The sequence below is a fragment of the Primulina huaijiensis genome, chromosome 1 (genome assembly GCF_012295235.1).
Source record: "Primulina huaijiensis isolate GDHJ02 chromosome 1, ASM1229523v2, whole genome shotgun sequence".
In the NCBI taxonomy this organism is placed as follows: domain Eukaryota; kingdom Viridiplantae; phylum Streptophyta; class Magnoliopsida; order Lamiales; family Gesneriaceae; genus Primulina; species Primulina huaijiensis.
In genome coordinates, this window is record NC_133306.1 from 1041426 (window position 1) to 1068100 (window position 26675).

Sequence of the window (26675 nt, forward strand, 5' to 3'; positions counted from 1 at the left end):
ATTGGACTGATCAGAATACCGAAATATTTTTAAAATTTGTGAGAAAGAAATTGAATCCGGCAATAAGCCTACCAAACATTTAAACAAAATGGGGTACACAAATTTAGTTTCAAAATTTCATGAGAGAACGGGACTTTCTTTGAATCAAAAACAATTCAAAAATAAATAGGATTCTATGAGAAAATATTTTGCACTGTGGGCACAACTTATTGGACATTGAACTATTAGTTTTTATTGAACTAAATGGGATTCTATGAAAGAATTGAGAGATGACATAAGAAATTTACTGTCAATACAAGGTCGACATTGAACTATTAGTTTTTATTTAAATAAATTAAAGTAGAATGTAAACATTAACCATTGTTATTAACAATTGTTTTTATGGTTTTTAAGATTTCAATATTTTATTGTTTTGGTATGGATTTAATTATTTATATTTATACATCACACTTGTTTAGAAATCCGTTATAAAATATATATATATAAATTAATGAGTTAAAAAAGCACTTTAATGATATGTATCCAAACACATTTATTAATTTAAAAAAAGTGCTTTTTATCTATTCATCTAAACACAATATTAACGCAACTTTTACTTAAAAAAGCACTTTTAAAAGCCAACTTAAAAAAACACTTTTTTAATCAAAAAACTTTTGATACCAAATGGGCTATACATACAAAAATTAAAGCTTAAGGTGCAACTATATATTGTCAAAAATTGTATTTGGTTCAACCCAAAGATTTGGATGGATTTTTAAAACTTCTAACTCATACACAAGCTATTTATTTATCTCTCTATCGCTTCACATCACCTCTCTTCTTATCTTCTCTCCACTCAACTATCTTTATCATTCTCTCAAATTTTTGAAGTCTATCTCTATATCTATTTTCATCTTTTTTTTAAAAAATTTTCATTTTTTGGCTGATTGTTCATTTTTTAATTTTTTATTTTTATATCATATGTGATTTTTAATTTATGATTTATACAAATTAATGTAATATTCAATAATAATAAAAGATGATCTAAAAAATTTCGCTTAATTCTTAATAATTGAATAGCCTCGTAACAACTATGATATTTTTATATAAAATTATATCTACACAATGCTAAATAATATTCTTTTCACATGTATATTATCAATTCAAAAACAAGATTACATATTAATCAATTGATGTATTTTAAAAAATTTACAAACATGCGTACAAACCTACATATATACACATATAATGATTAAATGATTTAACTTTTAAATAAGTATATTTATTTATTAATATAAATATTGAAAAACTATTTCAAACTGAATATGTTATATATGTCAATTAATTATTGGTTCAAAGAAATTAATAAAGAAATAATATGTTATAATTAAGTACAAAATTTATAAAATTCTATTAAAAAAATTTCTACAAAAATCTTGCAAAAAAGTCTACATGAATCCACATAAATTTGTTTATAAATCTGTGTGAATCCATAAAAATCAATAAAAATCTATCAAATCCATAAAAGTTTATCATTTGAAAAAGTCATTAAAAGTCATCAAAACTCTGAATTGAATACACCACACTAAATAAATATTGATTCTCTCTATTCACTGGGAAAAATTATATTTTTGGAAAAAAATGTTTATTTTTTTATGATTTAGGTCGAGTCAAAAATTTTTGTCATAAAATTGATCTGTAAAACTGTCTCATAAGTGATTCATATATGTTAAAAGAAGATTTTTTTTTCTGAACATTCAAATTTGCTGAGTATATATGGCAAGATGAGCTGAGAGAAGTTACCAGAAATTAAATAAATACCGAGTCCCTCTATTCACTTTGAAAAATTATATTTTGGAATAAAATATTATATTTTTTTTTAAGATTTGGGTCGGGTTGATAATTTCTCTCATAAAATTGACCCATAAAACTAACTCATAAGAGTTTTTTTTGCTAAATATATATTTAATACTTCATGTAATCCCAAATTGAATATCACGTGTCAATTTGACCAAGTTTAAATATATAATTTTGAAAATTGATCTCAGTCATTTTTAAATTTGTAATAATAGTAAAATTTATATATCATAAAAAATGAATTGAATGTTGTATTTAAATAATTTTTCTTAGATATTCATTTCAATGTTTTCATAATCGTATTGGTGATCGAACAGATCTATTTTAAAAAAGGTTCAATCGGTCATACAGGAATACTATTATATTATATAAATATTAATATAATACTAACGAACAACACACATGCGATGTAAAATAATTAAATAATGAATATTATGTATATATGAACCATAATGATGATTATTAATAGATCGAGTTGATTGATAAAATTTTGTTATAATTTTAATTATTATTTTAATAAAGATATTGTAATTATATTAAATATTTGATTTGTAGAGATAATATGTGAATTTTTTATTTTTTAAAGTAAAAAAGATAATATATTTATGAGTAAATTATACGAAAAATATTGTTTATCTAAATGAATAGAATATTTTTGTAAAAACTAAATAGTGTTGGATGATGAATAATATATTTTAAAATTTATAAAACCTAAAAGATATAATATGTAAATAGACAAAAAAAATATTTATCAAAGTTTAAAACTAAATAACTATATACATATATTCCGATTTTAGTTATATATATATTGTGACTAATTCCTTACCTGTTTGATCTGATTTTGAAAACATTAATTCATTTTAAGTATAATAATTGTAAATATTGTAGTAGATAAATGAACCCACTTTCAATATTTCCTTGGAAGAGTAGCCACAAATCTTTTCTATATCAATCACTATTGGTATTCTAAAATGCATATATATGCTGCAACTAAATTAAATATAATCCGCTGTTAGGCTGCTCGTTTAACTCAACAAAACCTGGATATATTTAATTGCTCAATCATAACAACCACTTGTGTTGTATCTATATATATATATATAAACTTTGGCTTGGCGGCGCAATTGACGTGGCCAAGGCCTCAAATGGAAAAGGTATTTTTATATTTGGCGGGTAACATATATTTCGGATTTAAGATAATGCTGATAAAACTCAAACTAAAATTCAAGAAAATCAAAGAAGATCTTAATCCAGCACAACCTCTTCGCCCTCTACGATCCTGGCTATCTCAATTCTGAAGTCAATGGAGTCTGAAAGCAATAAGCTTTTCGTTGGGGGAATAACACATAGCACTAATACAGAAAATTTGAGAGAGTATTTCAGCAAGTATGGGGAAGTGAAGAATGCCAAGGTTATGAGAAATCGAGCCACGGGTGTGAGTCGAGGGTTCGGATTTGTTTCTTTCGCCGACCAGTCTTCAATGGAAAAAGCACTGCAGAATGAGGAACACGAAATTCTCGGAAGAAGGGTTAGCAAATGTTCTCTCTTTTTTTTTTTCGCGTTTTCTTCTGTTTTGTATTATTATGATGTATGTTTTTTTGGATGGTTATTCATTTCTTTTTTCGATTTTTTGTTTGGTGTTGCGATGGTTGATGATCTTGGTTAATGTAAGTAAAATGGGATTCACAGGTTGCCGTTAACATCCCGAGACCAATAGAGAAGAAGCCCCTGCAGCTTGAAGTTCCGGTAAATGACAGCAACCAAAACAGTTCTCCATCGAAAACCAATAAAGTTTTCGTGGGGGGTTTGCCACCAAGTTTAACTAAAGAGGAGTTCGATGGTTACTTTGAAACTTTTGGTAAAATTGTAGATTCAGTGATCATGTGCAACAAAGAAAACAACAAGCCTCGGGGCTTCGGGTTCGTTATCTATGATTCCGAGGAATCAGTACAGAAAGTGGTGATCGATCGCTTCCACCAGCTTAAGAACAAGTGGGTCGACGTGAAAAGGGCCATACCTAGAGGAGAGGCACTAATAACTTTTCACTGCCATGATCCTTACCTAGCTTCTTGGGGTTATGCGCCTTATTCGATTTATCAAAGGCCTAGTCCCAATATTGGTGGTTATTGTTACGATGCCTATGCTAACATGGCCGGGACATCAAATTCAGGTCACTATGGTCCCCAAGTTTGGGTGAATGCACTTTATCCATCCTATCGTTATAACACGCCATTAGGTCAACTGGGAAATTCTTATGTTGATCCAAAGTACGAGGGTGCAAATGGGAATGGACGGTGGAGGGATGATGGGCCTTCTCGTAGTTCCAATACTGCTGAAAATGGCAATGGCATTGCTAAAAGTGCAACAATACAAGAGACAGAGGTTGTCGAGAACGGAGTGTCTGAGAAGCCAAATGATGATATTATTGCTACAAGTGCAACAATACAAGAGACAGAGGTTGTCGAGAACGGAGTGTCTGAAAAGCCAAATGATGATATTATTGCTAAAAGTGCAACAATACAAGAGACAGAGGTTGTCGAGAACGGAGTGTCTGAAAAGACAAATGATGAAATATCAAAGGTTGTAGTCCATGCAGAGTGTAGTTTATGTGGAAGACCTAAGGCTATCGACAATGGAATATCTGAAATGGCGAAGAGTGAAGACTCAAAGGTTATAGTAAATGGAAATGGCTTCGCAAATGGTCACGGTACACCGAAGACTTTATCAGCTTGTGAAATGTAAGCCATTACTCGAGATGAAATGGAGTTGCATACAAAATGGTTCGTCGAATAACCAGTGCTGAGCCGGGGTATATTATCAAAGGACCACATAATATTGTGGGGTTTGAACAAAACAATCATCCTCGAATTCTGTTAATTAGATGACATTCTATATTTCATTTTTGAGTTATTCTATTCGTTTTTGATGTACTTCAAAATTTACATGCAACTTTGATACATTTGCTTGTGTTTTTGGTGTATCTTAAAATATTTTGTATCTTGTTACCTTCAATATTTGAACATTGCATTTTTATTTAAAACATATGTGTATTTATAATAGCATTATTAAATGTTCTCGGAAACCTAACAGAAATATGGTTATTTCTCACATGACCAAATATTAGAATTATATATATTTTATTTTTTTGAAGGAAGGATAGTATGTTTTAGATTATTAAAACTTATAAATGTGACAATTTATGTAGAGATTAAAATCTAGAAATCTATTTTTTTTTATAAAAAAATTATAGGATTAAATCTTTTTTGATGCTATAGATACCATTCGAAAAGTATATTGTATATATAAATAAAAAAAAATGGGTAAATCAGATAGTCCGCCTTTGTGATCATTCTCATGCCTTCATAATTGTAGTTAAAACACCATCCCTTACACTATAGATACAACAACATGAAATAAAATATTGGGTAAATTTGGGATTCTTGACCTAATTCGGAAATTGGAATAATCTTCCGTTTGGTGGATTTTAATACATTTTTAGTAAAATTGTTCCATTCCATCCTCAAAATGGATGCCAAAAACCGAAATTACCATAAAACAAATTTGAACGTCAGTACTATTTATCGACTCATTTCCAAGTCCAAGTCCAAGTCCGAGTCCGAGTCCAAGTTGGCAGACATAAAGGACACCTGGTTCATGATAAAAATAAATATTTGTGAGATCGTCTCATGTGATATTCAATTTTAAGTGAAGTTTGAGTAATAAAAATACAAATTTTCTAGTTTCATCTTTTTATTTAAATATAAATTCTCTTGGTTTTTTCTTTAATTTAAAAAGCTTATCCATTCCTACACTCTCTGGTGAAAAAAAGCCTTATCTATTCCTCCACCTCGAGTTTCTTCACTTCTCCAGGAATTTTAATCAATTTTATTCAATGTTATTATTCCATTAGGCTATGTTTGGTGTGTAGGATAGGATAACTAATTGGATTGATGATAAAACTCAAGGTAAGGATATATAATGTGTTGTGATAAATCATGTTTTGTTTGGTAAGATTTTAATCAGTATGATAAATTTTACATTTTTTGTTGTTGAGACAAAAATACCCTAAACTAGCATTGATGACAATTTGGTATATAAAATGATATTTGTAGCAATGTTTTCAAAATCATGTGTTTTGTTAATAAATAAATATTTTATAAAATTTTAAATTATAAATAATGTATTTATCTGATAATTTATTTTTTTTAATAAAAATTAATATGATTTTGCATTTTATCTCATTTTTAATATTGATTTCTAATTACTTTTTTCTCTATTTTTTAAAATTTTATTTAGTTTCATCATGAAATTATTTATGTGATGTGTGTGCAAATAAAAAAAAATAAACCATCAAAGAATAGAATCCAAACTTGTAGATCTCTCATGTTGATTTTTTGTAGGCAAAATGGTAATTTATGTTATATTTTAGGAATTGCATTGTCAATCCCTCCAAAACAATGAGATATCTTTTCAACCAAATAGGTTTTTTTTATCATGAGCTTCTTGATTAATTGGGTCCATAAAAAATGAAACAAACATGAGATTAATAATCTATCCTTGACTTATCACTCACACCAAACATACTCTTAGAGTCCCAATTTTCCGCAAGGTTGTGAATCTCAGTTTCCTTGATTTCAAAATTTAAGATTATATCCAGTTGGTCAACCGACAAGCTTTGTTGTAAAGTTGTTCGTTTTGACATAAAGTAAACCCTTTCGTCCCCATTAAATAATCAAATAATTGGGTGGAAAGATGAACTTGAATTTTTTAATTAAGAGCTTAAAATAATATGTAGAATTTTGATAAAATATTATTTATGCACATAAAATTCATAAATTATTTTTTGTATGTATATAATTTTTTCGGTATTTTTTTCCTAAAAAGTTATGGAGTGGGTCTCATGTGAGACCGTCTCACAGATCTTAATCTGTGAGACGGGTCAACCCTATCCATATTCACAATAAAAAGTAATACTCATAGCATAAAAATTAATACTTTTTCATGGATAACTCAAATAAAAGATCCGTCTCACAAATACTACCCGTGAGACCGTCTCACACAAGTTTTTGCCAAAGTTATGAAGTCATAATGAAATTAATAAGTTTATAAATGAATTTTAGTGTGACATGATATCTAACAGATAAACATAACAAAAATAAAAATTATAATCCGATTAACAAACTTAGAGATCTTTAAGATTCCCCCGCCCCAAAACAGATATTTACCTTATAGATTTATTTCTTAAGAACTGATAACCCATCGAAATTATTTCATAATTTTATTGTCAAAATATTGATTTATAATTTGATAATTAACTAAAATAATTTTTTGGTACGAGTTTTTTTTATTGTATTTTATATTTTTTATTCTTAAATTTGAAGGATAATTTTGATATTAAAATTGAAATCTCTCATCCAAATCCATCGTTTTATGTTTCATGATGGCGATGATATCTGATCAAAATAAAAATATCAGGGAGGTAAACTCGGAGATCTTTAGGATTTAACTAACAAATCACTTTAGGTCGTAAAAATCAATAACCAGTAGAAATTATCTAACAAATTGTTTTCAAAAAATTATAACATAAATAATCATCCAATACAAATTCCAGGAATTAAAATGCTTGAGATACCAGCAGTTATTAATATTTTATTTTATTTATTTATTTTGAAGTTGATTCAGAAACAGTGGTCAAATGAATTAAGTAGGAGGAAATTGTCTATTAACAAGCACTAAATTAATCTCTTAGATAAGTGTCACAACTCATTTCTAAATATTGGGAAAGATTAAAATGTACAGTATGTAAGGGGAACAAAATATGACAGCAGCTTATATGACCTCCGAAAAAATTGCGAACATAAGATTCTCCTCCGGCTCGCTCGACTACGAGTAATCCTATAAGATTATATGATGTACATTGGTATTGAAAGAAAAATCTGTGTATTAATACTAATTTAGTGTGTCCCTCCCCCAAAACCTAATATATATATAACAAGATATGCATTTAATCGACGTCGGGGCTATGGAGATAGAATCTCTTATGGTGAATACGACATGACACTCATGCTTTGGACTATGACCTTTCAGAAGAGAGAGAGAGAGAGAATAGGGGGATCAAAGAGTTGCTCAAATTTGGCAATGAGAGTTTTAAATGGTGGGGTACTTATAAATTTATGGCGTGTCCCTTTATTTCCCCATGCTTTCTTTTCTTTTCTTTTTTTACCCCCAAAAAAAAAAAATGGTTACAGTACTACTACTCAATATAAATCCACCACTTATATCTCAAAAGCATTAGCTAATATCATGTTATTATATTAAATTAAAATACAATAAATTTAAATTTTTATATAGCTTGTATATAGATTATAGATACACACACAATGTATAAATTTATAATTAACAATGGTGCCTGAAAAGATTTAACAACGTTCTTTGTCTAGAAAAAGGAAAAACTTTAAAAGGGAAATGGGAGACTTATAATCGCAGACTTCTATGGTCATTTCTGAGATTGGTTGCTTTCTATTATCCACTTTTTCACTGATCTCTCTTTTATTTATATAATATATTAGATCTTGTTTGGATTTTCTGGTCTAACCTGCAATTACCCTTTTTTTGGCACCAACTTCTCTTGTTTCATTTACTTGAATTACTATGCTACATTATCTTCCTACAACCTTTTAGCCAGCTATTGACTTCAGGAATCTGTCTTATTAAAACAAGATTTTTTTTTTGGTTTTCTTATGTGAATTTAAAAGGCAAAACAATTTATAATCTAGTGTAAGCAGCTTTTAATGACATATAATTTGAAGTAATTTGGGTTGAATCAATATTATATGATAGGTAGGTATGAATGTCCATAGATATCCTCATTTCTCAGCTGTGGGGGGAAGGTAAGTTACCAATAATGGAAATTTCTCAAGGTTATGTTTGCCTAATTAAGTCACATAATTACATAACCAATTATTATATTTTTCCCAACCTGCGTTGCATTGTAAGTAGCCCACAAGGTGTAATGGATACATATTGGAAAATTTATGACCAATTTAATTTCAAATTACATTAATCTTTTAAACTTAATTTTTCAAACCAAATAATTTTTTTAAATAACATGTAAACGTGGACTTAAATCATGATCGAACACTCTATACATAACAAAAAAATATTTTATAAATGTCTTATAATTAGCAAAATTAAAATAGAATTTGTATTCTATTCTAAGATAAAAATAAATGCACGAGCCAGCCGTACAACAGGAGAGGGGAAATTTAAATGATTACAACTACTTATTTGACAATAATTTTCAAAGCTGGCCAGACTTGCGCTTCCAAAAGAGAAAAAGTACAGTTTCCATTAATACGTACATCACTGTGTGCTTGTAATAAACTCACCATTAAGATTGGGAACTGGCAAATAACCACAATTGGATTCAAACATTGACTCAATCTCTTTGCAAAGGTACGATCCCCACTATCCTTGTGTTAAAACTTCAATAAAGAAGCACAAAATTAAACTATTCATCAGCAACCAGTCAAATTAAACTATTCATCAGCTATATATATAAATTTAAAGATTGATTTTGCTCAACGTACGATGTATGAGCTAGCTCGCACGCTTTTGTACGTAGTTGTAAGAAGACTTTTGTCAAAGGCAGTTCCAGACGGCATCGTTTAGGGTTGTCTAGTAATGGGAGAAAGAAGATCAGGTAGGCTAGGGTGCCTGTGAACAATTTACTAGGGAGTAGCATGCATGTAGGTGCAGTATATATGAATCGAAATGACTACTGAGTGTGTTTGTCTTTGTGCGAGCCCAACATTTTTATTTTTTATTTTTCCGAATCTTTTCGTTTGACCAATGCTGCTGTACACTATAAGTCTTTTGCCCTGAAATCTGAATCATAAAAGTTAAAATCAATTAGTTACAATACACAGTAAACTTTTTTAATATTATTTATACATATGGAGCAAGCTTACTAGTACTAGTAATTAAAAAGAGGATCCTGGACGACGTCGTTTCAAAATTTGTGGACGATTTTGGAGGAATAATAAGGTGATGATAATTGTATGTATGAGGTATTTGAATTGACCAGAGCTTGCTGTTTGTTTCTTTCCTGCCTGGAGAAATCTAGTTCAAGATCTTCTGAGACACAAAATACTCGCTCATAAATATATTGGAAATATATAAATATTATATATATAAAGATAGTTATATACTTGGTGGGACTCACTCCACAGCATAACATGCCAATTGATTGTGTTATCATATCACATCAACGTTAGCCACCTTTTTTCTGAATTTACTGTTATCTTCAAGAATTATCGTTGTTGATGTAAAGTTGTATAAAAATATCTTATCTAATAAAATTATTTAAAAATTTGTTTGAGCTCAAACATTATGTTGTAACAAAGTATTTTTGTGAATTGATCGACCGCGGTCAAGTTAAAAGGTTCGAAGAACGAAAGAGAAAAAAGTGTTTGATCAGGGAAGATGAATAATTTCATGAAAATTCAAAAAAATACATAAGACAAAAGCCCGCTTCCCTTGTGTGAAGGACGTTGGATTTTTCTTGGTAATTAATGAGGAGCTGTATTTTTGCGAGAACAGATATGCTCAACTAATGGTGCAGGCTTTGGACCGAATAACCTGACCGCACTATCGAGTGTGAGGTAATTTTTTTAGCACAAGGTTTGCTTTTGAAGCTACTTAGAGCATGTATACACACTCAGAGGTGTACACAAATACACTGCAAATTTCACGTATGTAGCAATTAAAGAGACGGGAAGGGAAAAAAAAGGAACATAGAGGAAGCAGGTGTGGAGCGGAGAAAAAAGCAAAAGAAGATGTCTTTCTCCGGCTCGGATCCCGATGGAATGCAGGAAGGATACCCAGCATTGTTTGCTGGAACTCATTCTTTTTGTTTAAGATTAAAGGGCCTTGCATTGTTCTCTTTAGAAAACTTTTCAGAGAGAGAGATAGAGGATAAAAAAGCAAAAGAAAGAGACCACAGATTCAGTGATTCAGCAGAGGAGGGATGCGCTTTGGCTAGATCTTGGTTTAGATTTCATTCCTACTTAAGTCTGCAGCTAGAAAACAAAACGAAACAGTTTCTTGGTTTTTAGTTTTTCTTTTTTAAAATCTTCCATGGATGAGAGTTACCCACTTCCCATATGATTAGTTTACTTGGTTTCAATCATTGACTTGCTTTCTCGCAACAAAGGAAAAAGAAAAACTTGTGAGAATCTTCCCCTTCTCTTGTTTTTCAAAGGGAGAAAATGAAGGCTGAGGGTGATGAAATTAGTAATAACTGGTTAGGTTTCTCTCTTTCTTCTCAAAATATGGAGGGTTCCTCGGACAATGATTATAATACTCGGCCTGGTTCTAATGATGTTCATGATGCACTTCCAATGAATTTCCCCTCTTGTTACAGTAGTTATCCAGGGTTTTACTATGGAGTTGGAGGAGAGAATGCTGGATTTTACTCTCCTTTAACTGTGATGCCACTTAAATCTGATGGCTCATTGTGCTTGATGGAAGCTATCAACAGGTCACAACCACAAGGTTAGTTAGCTTAAACAATGCTCATTGCTTGAACCCTTTTTTATTGGGTTCTTGTTGTGTGTTGGAATAAAAAAAAATTTGTCTACTTTTAATGTGAAGTTATGGCGACTTCAACTCCCAAACTTGAAGATTTCTTTGGTGGTGCAACAATGGGGACCCATAACTGTAACAGAGGAGGAATGGTTCTTAGTTTAGATACAATGTACGATAATCACAATCCTCAAAGTCAGACTCACAATATTGAAGATTTTTTAAGCCATAACCAAGAAAACTCCAGGCACCACCTGATTCAAGTTCAAGAGTACACAGATTACACCCCATTCAGGAGTCAAGAAATGTACCAGGGATCAGAAAATGAGCCGAAAGAAACTCAGCTTTCGGACGGCAATTTGCAGCTTCCAACAATGGGCGATGATGAGTTACCTGGCACGAAAAACTGGGTTCCCGGAAACTATACAAATACCCATGCATTGGAGCAGAAACTTAGCATCAGTGTTGAAGGAAATGGCGGAGAATCTGGGCAGATCGGTGCATTGGGGTATGGTGATTTGCAGTCTTTGAGCTTATCAATGAGCCCTGGCTCACAATCTAGCTGTGTTACTGGTTCTCAGCACATTCCACCGGCTATGGCGGATTGCATGGGATTTGAGAACAAGAAACGGGGACCCGAAAAGGATGAACAGAAGCAAACTGTGCATAGGAAATCCATTGATACATTCGGGCAGAGAACCTCACAGTATAGAGGTGTTACAAGGTTGATTTTTAAATTATTTTTTTAACACCTTCTGTTCCTTTTGGTTTCAATTATTATTATTTAATACAAAATCTACTAAAATGTTGGATATTTGTGCACCAGGCACAGGTGGACTGGTAGATATGAAGCCCATTTGTGGGACAACAGTTGCAAGAAAGAAGGCCAAAGCAGAAAAGGGAGGCAAGGTCTGCGAAATAAAATATATTTTTGTGTTTTCTATTTAATTATTTCACTCGTTTTACTAACTTAAGTGCGCCGTCTTCTTTCGGAAATCTTGGAACGTTTGGAATGACTTGAAATCTCCTTCCCAGTTTATTTAGGTAAATGGATCTTCCATTTTTACTGTCAAAAGTGCTACAAAATGTGCACCGACTAGTCTTATGCCGCTTTTTTTTTCTCTCTTTTTGTAGGAGGTTATGATATGGAAGACAAGGCTGCGAGGGCGTATGATTTGGCTGCACTTAAATACTGGGGACCTTCAACTCATATCAATTTCCCGGTACCGCTTTGATTCACACTTCATTTTAATTATTATTGGTTTTTTCAATCAAAGTTACACGAACAATGAACTTCTCGAGTTGACGCAGTTGGAAAATTACCATCTAGAACTTGAGGATATGAAGAACATGAGCAGACAAGAATATGTTGCTCATTTGAGAAGGTTGTCTTTTGTCCGTGCTGGGATGACTCATCAATTTGATTTTCGTTATCCCCATATTTTGTTAGCTATGTTACCACTGCTATATAATCATTTGCAGGAAAAGCAGTGGCTTCTCAAGAGGAGCTTCAATATACAGAGGGGTGACCAGGTCTGAAAATCCGCTTCTATGCAAACCTTTCCCAATTGAAAATTTATAACCTGGCTTTGCTACTGTCTCAAATCTCTGTTTTTGCATTGTTCTTTAGCAGACATCATCAACATGGTCGGTGGCAGGCTCGAATAGGCCGAGTGGCAGGAAACAAGGATCTTTATCTTGGAACGTTCAGTAAGTTTTCAGCATTCTAAAGTTTGAATCAGACGTTTTCGTATTTTCTTTTAAAACTATTTGGTGCCGTTACTCGGACGTGTTTGCGGTGTGGTTTGATCCATAAACAGTCAACAAATAGGCATGATATGTGAAGCTCCGGTTCCTTTAGTCTTCTGGCCTCCTGTTGTTGAATTTCTTAACCATATCTAGTATATACTAAATTTTATCAGGTAACGAATGCCTCCTGCATAAATTTTCGATCTCATGAGTTTACATCAAATTTCAGGCACTCAGGAAGAAGCTGCTGAGGCTTACGATGTAGCAGCTATCAAATTTCGGGGCGTAAATGCTGTAACAAATTTCGACATTTCAAGGTATGATGTAGAAAGGATTATGGGAAGCAACTCCCTTCTTTCCGGGGAGATGGCTAGGAGAAACAAATTGGTTGATTCAGGTAACGAAAGCTCGCTTAACATTCCTCTGAATCCAAACAATATCATGGACTCGAATGTGTCGAAAGAGAGCAGCAGCAGCAATTTGTCTGACTGGAGAATGACCCTTTATCCGTCCCCTAATCCTAAACCTGTAGGAGATTTTAAGGTTTCAAACGTCTCAGCTCCTTTTGTGGAAGAGCCGGGGAAAATGGTCAACACTTTTTCGAGCAATTCTTCTTTGGTTACAAGTTTGAGCAGTTCTAGAGACGGCAGCCCGGATAAAATCAACAGTCCTCCAATGCATTTACTGGTGCCTCCTGGTCAAACAGCAAGTTCTAACATGAATTCTTGGATCCAATCTGCTGCCCAGATGAGGCCACAGGTGCCACTTTTTGCTGCGTGGACTGATGCTTCATAATGTGATCTAGCAAGTGCGACTGGTTTTAGTTTTGTTGTACTTTTTCAGAAGTTAAATTATGGTTAGATTTGTTTGTGTGGTGCTGAAAAATCAACTTTTTATGTCTTATGTTTTTCAAGAAAACTAGTGGGCAAGCCTTTAAATGAAATTATTGGGTTTTTTATGGAATGATGTTGATTTGTAGCGTGTACCCTTTTGAGATTAAAAGATTTGAAGTCAATGTTTAACTTGTTTTTGCCGAAATAGGGGCTTTGCTTTGCCTTTTCTGTATTAGCAATACTCACAGGAAATTTAAGGTCCGATCCCAACAAGTATCACTAGTCTAGACGTGGGTTTCAAAATTACCCTGGGCCTGAAAATCATAAATGAGACCGTTAGAAGGAGACCATGAGGGTGTCCTGGCGTAGCCCCTTCGACGCTCAAGTCAGAGACGGAGGATATATGAGGGGAACAGCTAAGGATGCTGCTGAAAACAATATAGTGAATTCAATATCATACGCTCAAACTTGGTATTTATGGGAGAATAACTAGGTCCTTGATGGGCCTGTCTTCCATTTGGGTCAATGATGGACCATGGACAATGGGCTCATTCATGGGTTCATCTAGGGGTATCATATAGAAATAATCCGAGAATATTATGACGTGCATAAGGCATCTGCTTCCGTTTCATTTTTAATGCAATTAGCACTACATAACTCGCAATTCGAACATTAGTTTATTATTAAAGAATTAGTTACATGATATGATCTCAAGAATTAAGTTTATTTTATTTTTAAAAAATAAAAATAAATCCATGCTTCATTTTTTAATATTTTTTCATTAAACTTATTTTCTTTAATACAAGTCTGCACAAACATCGGAAACAAAACAAAAAAATACACACAATTTTAAGTATTTTTCCCCATAATTGTGTAGGTATGCGTGAGCGGGTGATTCTGTTTGATATGTTGGATTCAAACCAACGCAAAGCGTGTTGTGTTTAATTGAATATTTTATAACATGTGCATGCTCATGAAACCTAAAAAATTGCTTTCCCAAAAAGAAAACATGAAACCTAACATATTTGGCAAAAACTTGTGTGAAACGGTCTCAAGATTCGTATTTTGTGTGACAGATCTCTTATTTGGGTCATCTATGAAAAAATATTATTTTTTATGCTAAGAGTATTACTTTTTATTGTGAATATCGGTAAGGTTGACCGTTTCACAGATAAAGATTTGTGATACCGTCTCACAAGAAACCTACTCAACATATTTATATATTTAAAATTTGCGCAATACAGTAATTATATTCTCATTCTTAAATTTTTTGAATTGGATATAATGTCATATATTGTCTTAATTTAATAGCAACTTTGAGTTTTTTACATGTTCATTAAAAAATCACAATCTCATATTATCGTAAATTATAAAGACTAATAATAAATAATATTGCACAAATATTTTGTGCAATAAAGTAAATGCTTACAACTTAATGCCATCGCCTCAGTCTAAATATTTTCTTATATATGCCTGTGATTTGTAGTCTATCTGATATCAAAGTTAAAAATTTTAAATGAGTTCCCATATTCAAGACTTAATTGTAACATTATCCCAACTAAAAAAAAATCATACATAGAACATGTTTCTTTTTATAATTTTGTTAGAGGTTTAGTAAACCCCAGAACTTTAATCACAAATCATACACTGCAATCATACAGTCTTGAGTTGTCTTTTACTTTTATATATTGCCTTTTCTAATACAAAAAATGGCCAAAAGGATATTAGCCAGAGATATAGCTAATTTCATATATCTTTCTTTCTTTTTTTTTGTCAATCCAGATATAAATTTAATAGCAAGAATTATTTCTAACTACTTTACTAAAAAAGATTGGCCAATTCCACTGGTTTATAACCCTAAAGTACTGATTGTCTTTCTTGATTTTTCCAAAACAGTAGTTTTTGAAAGCCGTAGGACCTTTATGCTTTGATATTGACCATGCAAATTGCTGGATTCCAATAGGGTTGCCATAAGTTTGGTGTGTTTTTGGTAGAATAGTCTAAATTAGATATAAGTTCCAAATATAATTTTCGGAATATTCCTTCATTATTTCACCATACATTACATGACAGATACTTATTTATCCAACAATATTTGAAATGCATTTTAAGATTTTTTTTCTTCTTTTTTTGCGTACATGAGCCAACATGACATCGAAAAAATTGAAGTTTTGAAATCAAAACAATGTATAAATTTATAGTTTCATTTGTTCTCCTAGTGCTAAAATTGATTTCCTGAAAAATTCTTTTGTTCTTTTCGAGCAACTTTTTCCTAGTTAATTGATATCTATCACGTACCATTATTTCAAAGTCATACTGACAGATCCTATATAAAGATTTAAAGAATGCATAACCCGAAATATAAATATATTAGATAAAAAGAATATTGCAAACACAAAATAACATTACATAATTTTTTGTCACTATGAATATATAAAAACGGAAAATTTCCAGATTCGTCCAATGAATTGTAAATCAACAACCCTGATGGTAATATTTAGACGGGTCTTGCAGAAAATCAGGTATATATACGTACGCATGAGCCTTTGGAATCTCTTTAACTATTTTTATATGCAGAACTTAATTGGATGAAAATTATATACATTGATGTATACCTGTACGATCTTTTGTGAGTTTGTGTTCAAATTAATTCTATGCAGCTTTCTTTTGATCTACTCGAAACATGGTTAGTAGAAAACCGTGATGCATCCATGTTCAAGAGAAATGGAGAATCCATTTTAAGGGTGCTTGCTCTCTTTCAAGATTATCATGGCCTTTCCAATAAATATGTATATAAATGTGAAATATATCTATTTAATTATTTTTTACGCATGCGTTGGCACGATTCATGTCAGAAATCAGAGGAAAAAAGTTAGTTTTGATCCAAATAAGCTAGTACTCACCGCCGGCGCAACCTCCCGCCAATGAAAGCTCATTTTCTGCCTGGCTGACCCGGCGACACTTTTCTTCTTTCTAGTCCGTACTATCCCGGGTTACTCTTCTTCCAAGTCGAATTTTTCAAACTTCAAACACTATTCAGTTTGAAAATGAATTACTTAAAATTATCAGTTATATATTGTGTGGCGTTAAATATGTTTTCGAGAGCTACTGGATTCAGGTTCCATAGAGACCTTAAACGGCGAACAGGAATCGAAATTGTACCGATACATTGTACCAGCACTAATGGCTTCAAAATTATGCACCTGCTCTAGAAGAGGCTTTTCAACTTGACCAGACATGCAATCTCAAAGTTAAAGAAATATTAGTAAGAAATCCATCTAATCCTCTGCGAAAAACCCTGACCTGGACTGAACTCGATCTTCTTGTAAACTTCATCGACATAAAAGGTATCCATCTGACAAGCGACGAGATTTACTCGGTCACAATTTTCAATTCTCCGAGATTCGTCAGCATAATGGAGGTTTTAGTCTTTTAGAGAACAAAAAATTTGTGAACGCAGAAATCCAGAACCGTGTTCACACAGTGTACAGTCTTTCCAAAGATCTGGCACTTCCGGGTTTCAGGGTGGGAGCCACATACTCCAATGACCAGACTGTCGTGTATGCTGCCTCGAAAATGTCAAGTTTTGGGTTGGTTTCCTCACAAACTCAGTCTCTTCTGTCGGCCATGCTTTCGGACAAGAAATTTACCAAGAATTACGGTGTCTAGAATAGAAATCGGCTAAAAAGCCGGCATGCAGTGCTTGCTAGAAGCCTGAAATGGCCGGAATTTCATGCCTGGATAGTAATTCCGTTTTATTTTGTTGGGTGGACCGTGGATGCAAGGCATCTGTTGAGATCCCAAATTTTGAAGCAGAAATGGAGCTGTGGAAGAAGATTCTGTACGTTATCAAGCTGAATATCTCTCCAGGTTCTTCATGCCATTGCGTTGAGCCAGGTTGGTTTCGAGTTTGTTTCTCTAACATGTCGGAAGAGACACTAAATCTCGCTATTCAACGTATAAAAACCTTCGTCAATACCATTTCGGTTGGTAAAGGTAGCAATGCTTTTCATTACAATTCGAGCACAAAGTCAGTGGGCGAATGGGTTCTTTGCCTATCTTGTTACAGTGACGGAAGTGAACGTACGATGATGGATAGTCTAGCTTGAACAGCCATTGATCGGTTGGAGACCATTCATAGTTGTCGTACTCTCCAAATTTAGAAAAGATTTGATTTTTTTGAGTTTCCATGCACGGTGTTTTATGCTCCATATATATATACCTTGTAAACCCGTTTTTAGATATTTATCATGTTTTAAATTCTCAAAACCTTTGTGAAGTCAACGTATTACTTATTTAATTATTATAAATAAAATTTTCTCTATCTTTTAACACAATTTTTTTCTCGCAACATCGTCCATTTCGAATTGCTTGAATAACAGTAGTGAATATAATCAAAAGAAAATTTCAAGTAAATTAGGAAATCAACTACACTCTAACTCTCTAAGTGACAAGGCTATTTACGATCACAGGTAGCCCTTATACCCGTGAATTGGTCTAACTGGAATATACATTTTTTTTTATTATTATTATACATTAAAATCACATAAATTTTTAAGTTGGGAACAGAAATATCACGCAGCAACAAAAACCAACAAATATCACGGGCCGAGGCCCCAAATTGTATATAGGATGTGACCTTTTTCGGCCCAATAAATAACCAAAGAAGAATAGGCCCATGTTTTCGAGGTCCATCGGGCGCTTAAGAATACGGGTGGGTTTCAAAAAATTTGTAAGTCTTTTTAGTAATTGTAGTATTTAAAAAAACTGTTTATATTCTAATTTTTTTAAATAATAAAAATCAAAGAGGCAAGCTAATGGCAGCCCTAACGTAAATGCGTGGGATGAACATTTCCACGGGTCGATAATTTTGGGGCATTTTCGTCTTTTACTTAAAAGATGGATGATTGAAAACAACATGTCATTCTAAATCTAAGATAAAAATCATTTTTTTTTTTTTTATAGATTTCAAATGTATTTTAGTTTCCGTATTCTTATATCAACCTATCCATATTCATTAAATATATCATATGAAAATACAAATAAAAAATATGAAAATTATATCCCGTGGTATTTTATGTCGTGCAAACACATTTTAAAAATCTTACTTTTTCTCTAATCTTGGACATTATTATTAATAAATTATTACTTAAAAATGTTTGGAGCAAAGGCACCAATTACGTTGTGCAAGAAACATCATCGTACTTTCCGCGAACGAATATTATCGCAAATTTTTGAATTACATAAAAAGGCATTAATTAATTAATTCCATTGTTGGATGCACAGATTGGGTTTAAAGCAAATAACTTCACAAAGAATAAATTGACATTCCACACGTTAATTAACGATAAGTAACGAATCAGTCTTTGAATTAAAAATTAAAGTTGCATTTAATCCAACACGAACGCCAATTAAAAAGGTATATTAATTAACAAAGCAAATCCTCTCAAAATGCTAGAATAAATTTGAATTTAGTACCAAGTTTGTACACGACATGGATACCATAGGTATGAACAAAGTTGCTGCATTCATTTTCATGTGTGAAATCTCGTGACTTTTATGCTGCGTGTTCCCAATGTATACACATAAACTCACCGTTAAAATAATTTACGACACGCTATCTCAGCATTAATTTTAGTACGTACATGGCAACATCGTTATTTTTAAGAGTAAGTCTAGACTGTCTTACGGATTTATAACCGTAAAACGAGTTGATCCGATCAATATCTAGAATAAAAAAAAATTAATGTTTTTTAGAATTAAAAGTAATCTTTTTAATGAATCAAGTCAGATAAGAGATCTATCTCACAAAATCGATCTTTGAGATATCTCATAAGTTTTTTTTTTATATGTTTAATTATTAATTAATGTTATGATAAGACATTAAATTATTATATATTATTGTTTAATCCAACGTGTGACTCAAGTTATACAAATTACTATAATCATACATCGTTTTGTTATATATACTAAATAATTTTATCGTCTTTATATCATTCATTTATCTCATCTCACCAATCAAGCGGTGTTAATATATATTTTTCAGATAGAAAACAATGAACATGCTAAAATATTAATGTAATATGGTTTTTTTCCCCTAAACACTTCCAGCTTATATCGCACGCCATAGGTGAATCTCGTCGAAAAGCGTGAATCATTCATGCCGCCACCGGGTAATAATTTATCGCCATGAATCATGGTGCTTTATATAAATGTATAATGATCCGAATAAATTATGGAATTTTGCAGGTTAATTCTAGAAGTTGAATTAAATTGAATACTGAATGGAAATTGGGGGGCTAAAAGTTGACAATAAGCTTAAGCCCTCGAATAATCGTCAAATTGTACAAATAGACCCACTCAAGCAAGTGCTCTTCTTTTTCTGCTCTCATTATCAATTAAATTAATTATATATGTACATAGAATAAACTTGAAATTAAACTTTCTATTTAGTGAAGGTTCGATTTATTGCAGGAATACTACCCATCGTGCATCACATAATCGAAAATTCACGGGTGTCACGTGAGATTTTAAGTGGGATCCGCGTATATGTACTTTTATATATTCATTACTTAATGTATGACATGCTACATCAATATTTTCATAATTGATAGAAAAAAAATATTTTTTTAAAAATTTTTTTTTTGAATTTAATATTTTGTTATTTATATATACATGATTATGAACCAGTTTTCTCGATAAATAGCCGGTTCGATTGATTCTTGACCGATTTTGATTTATTTTGACTGGTTCGATCGCTAAAATAGTTTTTGAGAGTGTTTCAGATCGGATTAGCACTAAAAAATATTTTTTAGTACTGTATGTTTTTTTTTGGTTCTATATGTTATCGAATTTTATTCTTAGTCATATATATTCCAATTTTTGATAATTTCAATCATTTTTTATGTGCATTGCTTATGTGTAATTACTGACGTGTCATTATACACATCAAGTTTCATGACCTCGAGTTTTCAATTTTTTTCTTTATATATTTATCACACTCAAATAGAAAGATTTAGAAACTAACACGCATACAACAAGTTTGGAAAGCAAAATCAGCAACCCCCATTAGAAATCGGTAGCTCAGACAATGCGGCACACTGTTGTCACTCATAATGCTGCTTCTCCAAATCTTAAATCCTTGATACACCCCAGGTCATATCGCATCAATACCACATCGGAAAAATAACTAATATTACTGCAAAAATTAAAGATAACAAATTAAAACTGACATTTGAAAACACAAAGATCATTATTAAAAATGTTGGAAAAATTTGCAACAAAGAATAACATAATTAATAGTTGAAAAATTTTCAACCAAGTGGTTTTGTGGTGGACCTAGCTTGTATGCATACAAACAACACCACATAAATACACAAGTCATTATTAGCTTTAATTTCTCTTTCCAAATGATGGCAAAACAATCACCAAAAGTGGGATGAAATAATTTTATATAAGAGGCGTTGTTTCAATCATGAACTTCTATTAAACGAGAGAATGATGCTTTCACATGAAAGTCCAATTCAAAAAAAAAAGTCTCGCAAGGAAATGATGAAGGATGGTATTGTGGAAATATCATGCTAAACGCGTAGGTTTGCTTTAATAAAAAAGTCGGTTCTATATGATAAGCCTTTTTCACTATAAATTTGAAAATCATTCCAATTAGATGGTGACTGGTATTGCCATTTTATGTTGAATGTACAGTTTAATTCCAGCAATATGTAATTTGTGTACTTTGTTGAAGGAATGATCAACAATTAATATTTGCTTTTTATGAATTTAATTCTGCTGAAACTCTGGTCCCATTTCTAATATTATTTTATTAATTACATAAATTAGCCAATTTAGTCATCTAAGTTAATGTTTTATTTTTTTTCTCTCACTAAGTTCTCGTTTCAGTCATGTAAATTTGGTATTTGCTGGTTTTAGTCATAGTTTCATAAAATGATTACATGGCGCCGGAGACATCTTCACTTTCCGATGTCATGTCAACATTTCGCCAAAACACATGACTAAAAACGAACAAAAAATATAGTTAAAGGACTAAAACACAGCTGTAAAACCCGTGATTTTGTACAATCGTGATCATATCTTTTATTAATATGATTATACTAGGATGGTGTAATCTTAGATATTAATATTTAAATCATTCAGAATTTTAAGATTTGTTTTAAGGTTATCTAAGTTGTGTAGATAATTGTATCGTGTGCATAATTATGAAGCTCGAAATTTAGATAGTATTATTTATTTTTCAACTTGAAAGTTGGTAGCTAGGAATAAATTTATCTCAATCTAAGGAATTAAAGAAGGAATTTTGAAAATAAGCAGATAAATGTCTAAGATTTAAGTTGATATTGAGATACCGGGAGAAAAAATCAAGCAAGAGATAATAAAATCCCTAGAATTCAAAATCTAGCAATATACACTATGAAATTTTCGAAAATTATATGGGGAAGGAAGAAGGAGATTTCGAATATCTACCTATATCACGGATATATCATGATTTTAGATTTGATTCACAGTTCAAACGCACTATAACTCTCGATCACGATAGCAGTCAACCCCTATAAATAGGAGGGCCCTAATTTTCGAAAACCACACCTCTAAAACACACAAAATTTCGAAAATTGTGCTCTAGTCTTCTTAGGAATTTTCGAGCACAGCGAAGCGCTGCCGCCGAAGAGGAATTTTCGAAAATTCCTGTACAAGCAAGCCTAGCTATTCACGTTTTTCTTTCAAGAATTCAAGGTAAGTGGGCAAATTTTAAATTTTTAAATTTTTGGGTTATGTGTTTTTCTTTTTTAAAAAAAAAAATGCGGTCGAACACCGTCTACGTTTTTAAATCTTGTTACGTTTTGTGAGGACACTGTGAGGATTCCCTGAAAATGGGTGGAATTCCAACATATGGCCCTTAACAGTGGGATAGAACTGTTTTTATGGCCTCGCCCACTTAGAGGATTAAAACTTAGGGACTGATATCAGTAAACCATGAAAGGTGAAAAATTGCAGTGTTATAATTATGAAAAGCATGCTGTAAATATATGTCATTTTCGAAAATATGAAATTTTTTTATGTGGTGTTCGATAATTCCCCCATTTACTGAGTATTCCCAAAATACTCACCCCTTACAACCTTTCCCAGATAAGTCCGAAGAACAGGTAGAAGAAGAAAAATCGGAACAGTTTTGGGGATGGTGATTAGTTTATCTTCGAATTTGGTAGACAATATTATTTTTTTGAATTTTAGCAATTTAAATTTGATGTTAGATTTTTCCGTAAATTTATTTTATTCAGTTGTAAAGACAGTTGTGTTTTTGAGAAATTATGAATAATAAACTGGTTTCGGTTTATACTATGCTACGAGGCTGGTTGTTTCAATTGTGTAATTGTCAAACAACGCCGGTGTCAAATCCCGAGTTTCGGGGCGGGACAACAACTAACATGACAACTTGGAGAACGAAATAAACTATTCTCACTGATTAATGATCAAGGAGTTGTCGTTCATATATACAAGCTTCTCATTGGGAAATTTCAAAAGGATGAGTGGGTATAATCACATAAATATTTCTAGTTATCTGTTCCCAGTTTAATTTATGGGCTGTGGCTTTAAGGGGACAAGCGCACAAAATTCACGTGAACTTTGGAATTATTATCATCATCATTATTATTGTTGTTGTTATACAACATCACATAAGTAAATTACGTGCTTTCACACACAACTAATCCATTGTAAATCTTATGTTTAAAGTTATGTAGCAAAATGTGTCATTCCTTTAAGTTAAAAAATTTAATTTTCATCGTGAATAATTATTTTTTTCACTCGAGATCGATAAATTGGAAAAAAAAAAAAGGGTAAAATCCAAGAAAGGAGACAAAGATGTACAAATGATATGAACACTAGTCGTGAGCGGGTTTTGCAAAATGGACGGCTGAGCGGAAAGACGGGGACTAACAAAGCACACCACCAAAAACCTTATCCATCATCATTCCCAATTTTATCATGCCACAAAATTATTATTATATTATTATTACGATATGATAAAAAAATTTATTATTATCATGCAAAAAAATTATATTTTTATTATATAAAATATTATAATAATATCCACAACGGGGATCCAATTCCCATTATACTAAATGATTTGTGGGGCACTATTGTCTAACCATGTTTTTTTTTTATAAAGAAATTTTTCTTGTTTTCGGTTCTTCTTTAAGTATCTAGAAATAAATAAATCTTCTTTAAGTGAGTCATCACACGACAAGTTTCTTATCCTTTCAAGGGTGAGAAGATGCACGTAATCGGCCCTTTCACTCTTATAACCATCTTAAAGATTTGGAATAATTTTATAAAAAAATATAATTATCTTGATATTTTTTTTTTGGATAAAAAATGAATACTTATACTGCTTCCAAAAAAATAAAATAAAAACAAATATGAGTCAAATATTATATCCTCATATTACTCAAAATCTTGTTTTTTTGTCGGCAGATAACATAAAATTCTTTCTCGATAAAGTAATTAAATGATCTGAAATCTCGTTTTCGTAACTGTGTTTCATTTAGATTTTGTACGTGCATGCTTGTAGCTCATTCGTGGTCAATAATAGTTTCCATTAATTTCATTACTTTATGCATAAAATTAAACAAGATTTAGTATTTGAGGTTAGAGTTTAAGACTTTTGTGTACATGAGAAACAAAATTAAGAATCGCGGCGATGACTTTTCACATGCCTCATATATATATAATAATATGATTTATGAATATTGGATTGGATTGGATTGGATTGGATTATTTTTAGGCGTGATTGAATCACATAATTAATTTGTGGTTAATTTTAATATAATCTGCATCAACATCAAATTGATACTACATCAGCGTCACGTTAGATTAACGAAAAAAAATGTAAAAAAAACAAAACAAAACAAAACAAATTTTATGAAATAATTAAAACTGATGAAATTTGATAACATAAAGAATCAAAATCGCAAAAAAATACAAGACGAATGCTGTTTTCCTAATTTTAAAATATGTTATTATATATATATATATATACACACACACTCTCATATTCATATAATTCTCTACTCAATCATATTAACATCAAACAAAAGAAATGTTTTGAAAGAGTCAATGCTAATCTAATTTCTTTCGTGTACAGTTTTGGTTGATTATGATGATTGCTTCTTTTTCTTTTTTCTTTTTTTATTTAAAAAAGGTGATTGAACTCATGCGTCTTGCAATTAGTACCAATTAACTAACAAAATATTGCGAGACGGTCCAATAATTGAAGAATGTCTTCATTTAAAATTAAATGTTGTCAATCATGCTGTTACTCTAAAATCTAAAGCAGTAATTATATTTGTATTTAATTGTTTTTTGTCTGTCGATGTGTTTGATTACCCTTTCAGCGTTTTTATAGTGACAAAAACTTGTGTGAGACGGTCTCACGAGTCATATTTTGTGAGACAGATATCTTATTTGGGTAATTCATGAAAAATTATTACGTTTTATGCTAAGAGTATTACTTTTTATTGTGAATATTGATAGGGTTGACCCGTCTCACATGAGATAGTGACATATGTTATTTATGTGTATACAAAGATTTCATGCATAAATTGTACAAATAAAAATTTGGAATTACTTAATTGAATTTTTTGCATATATTCCAATATTTTTAAAATCAATATAAATTAAGACGACTAACAAAATAAAAATGGAAGTTGAAGGAGTTTAGTGGGAAAAAAAAAACTATATTACGATTTATAAAAGTATGTCGAGAAAATAGACAATTTTTATACGTATAATTATATTGATGTAACGAGAGGGATTAAAAAATTTAGTGAGTTACTACTTGATGTTAACTCACATATATGCTAAAAAAATATTTAAATTAATTTATTTTTACATGAGATTGATTAATATATCATTCATGTGTAATTTATGACCTAATCTCTCAGCACAATCAGCCGACAACGCAGTATCATGTGTTTCTGAAAATGAGTGGACCAAAGCCAAACACACCCTATCTACTTTCTGATTTAGCAAATATCCCGATTCATATACATGAATAAATATTCCATCACCATTATAATCCCCATCCAACCACCTCTTTATGGCGTGTTTGGTCTACTTTTTCCTTATTTTCCTCCCCGTTTTCTATTTACCATATATGTACAGAAAACTCGACAAACAATTTATCATGTAAACCCCTATCTATTTTGTCTTTCGATTGATTAATTCGGTACTCGCAATTATAGAATTAATTATGATTCTCAGGATTCATATATTATTGTTATTTCTAGTTTTAGTTTTTGGTAAAACGATTCGTCACGTTTAATTCTCTTGCGAAATGTGAAAAATGTAAGGTTTTTTTCAGTATAAAAACGGTATATACCGATATCGTATCGAAATCTCGGTATACCGTACAATTTCGTTCGGTACGATATCGGTATGAATTTTCTTTTACCGTAATTTTCGGTACGGTATCGGTATGAATTTTCTTATACCGTAATTTTTGTACGATATATGATATTCGATACGGTACGGTACGGTATACCACCCCTAGTTAAGGCTAAGAACTGAACCAATAATTCCCTTTTTTAATCATCAATCGAATCACTTTTTCGAGAAATACAAGACATCTAAGTCGTACAAGTAAAGCCAATATATATA

The 26675-nt window shown here is 31.5% G+C and overlaps 2 protein-coding genes and 1 pseudogene across 4 annotated transcripts; all 3 read left to right on the plus strand.

Annotated features, from left to right (window-relative positions):
* Positions 1-3139: 3139 nt before the first annotated feature.
* LOC140990430 (uncharacterized) lies at positions 3140-4578 on the plus strand. Its single transcript, XM_073460497.1, has 2 exons — positions 3140-3364; positions 3526-4578. Exons 1-2 carry the CDS (start codon positions 3140-3142, stop codon positions 4576-4578), a joined length of 1278 nt encoding a protein of 425 aa, XP_073316598.1.
* Positions 4579-10481: 5903 nt separating this feature from the next.
* LOC140974442 (AP2-like ethylene-responsive transcription factor ANT) lies at positions 10482-14132 on the plus strand. 3 transcript variants are annotated; one of them, XM_073437916.1, is made up of 9 exons: positions 10482-11140; positions 11261-11391; positions 11491-12145; positions 12248-12330; positions 12556-12644; positions 12733-12806; positions 12904-12954; positions 13052-13131; positions 13400-14132. In XM_073437916.1, exons 1-9 carry the CDS (start codon positions 11106-11108, stop codon positions 13963-13965), a joined length of 1764 nt encoding a protein of 587 aa, XP_073294017.1. In that variant the 5' UTR covers positions 10482-11105; the 3' UTR covers positions 13966-14132. The 3 variants fall into 3 exon arrangements, with proteins under 3 accessions (XP_073294017.1, XP_073294002.1, XP_073294009.1); XM_073437901.1 differs by having other exon boundaries at positions 10483-11391; XM_073437908.1 differs by having other exon boundaries at positions 10485-11391; positions 13055-13131.
* A 220-nt stretch (positions 14133-14352) lies between these two features.
* On the plus strand, positions 14353-18112 carry LOC140991205 (1-aminocyclopropane-1-carboxylate synthase 3-like; annotated as a pseudogene).
* The last annotated feature ends 8563 nt before the right edge of the window (positions 18113-26675 follow it).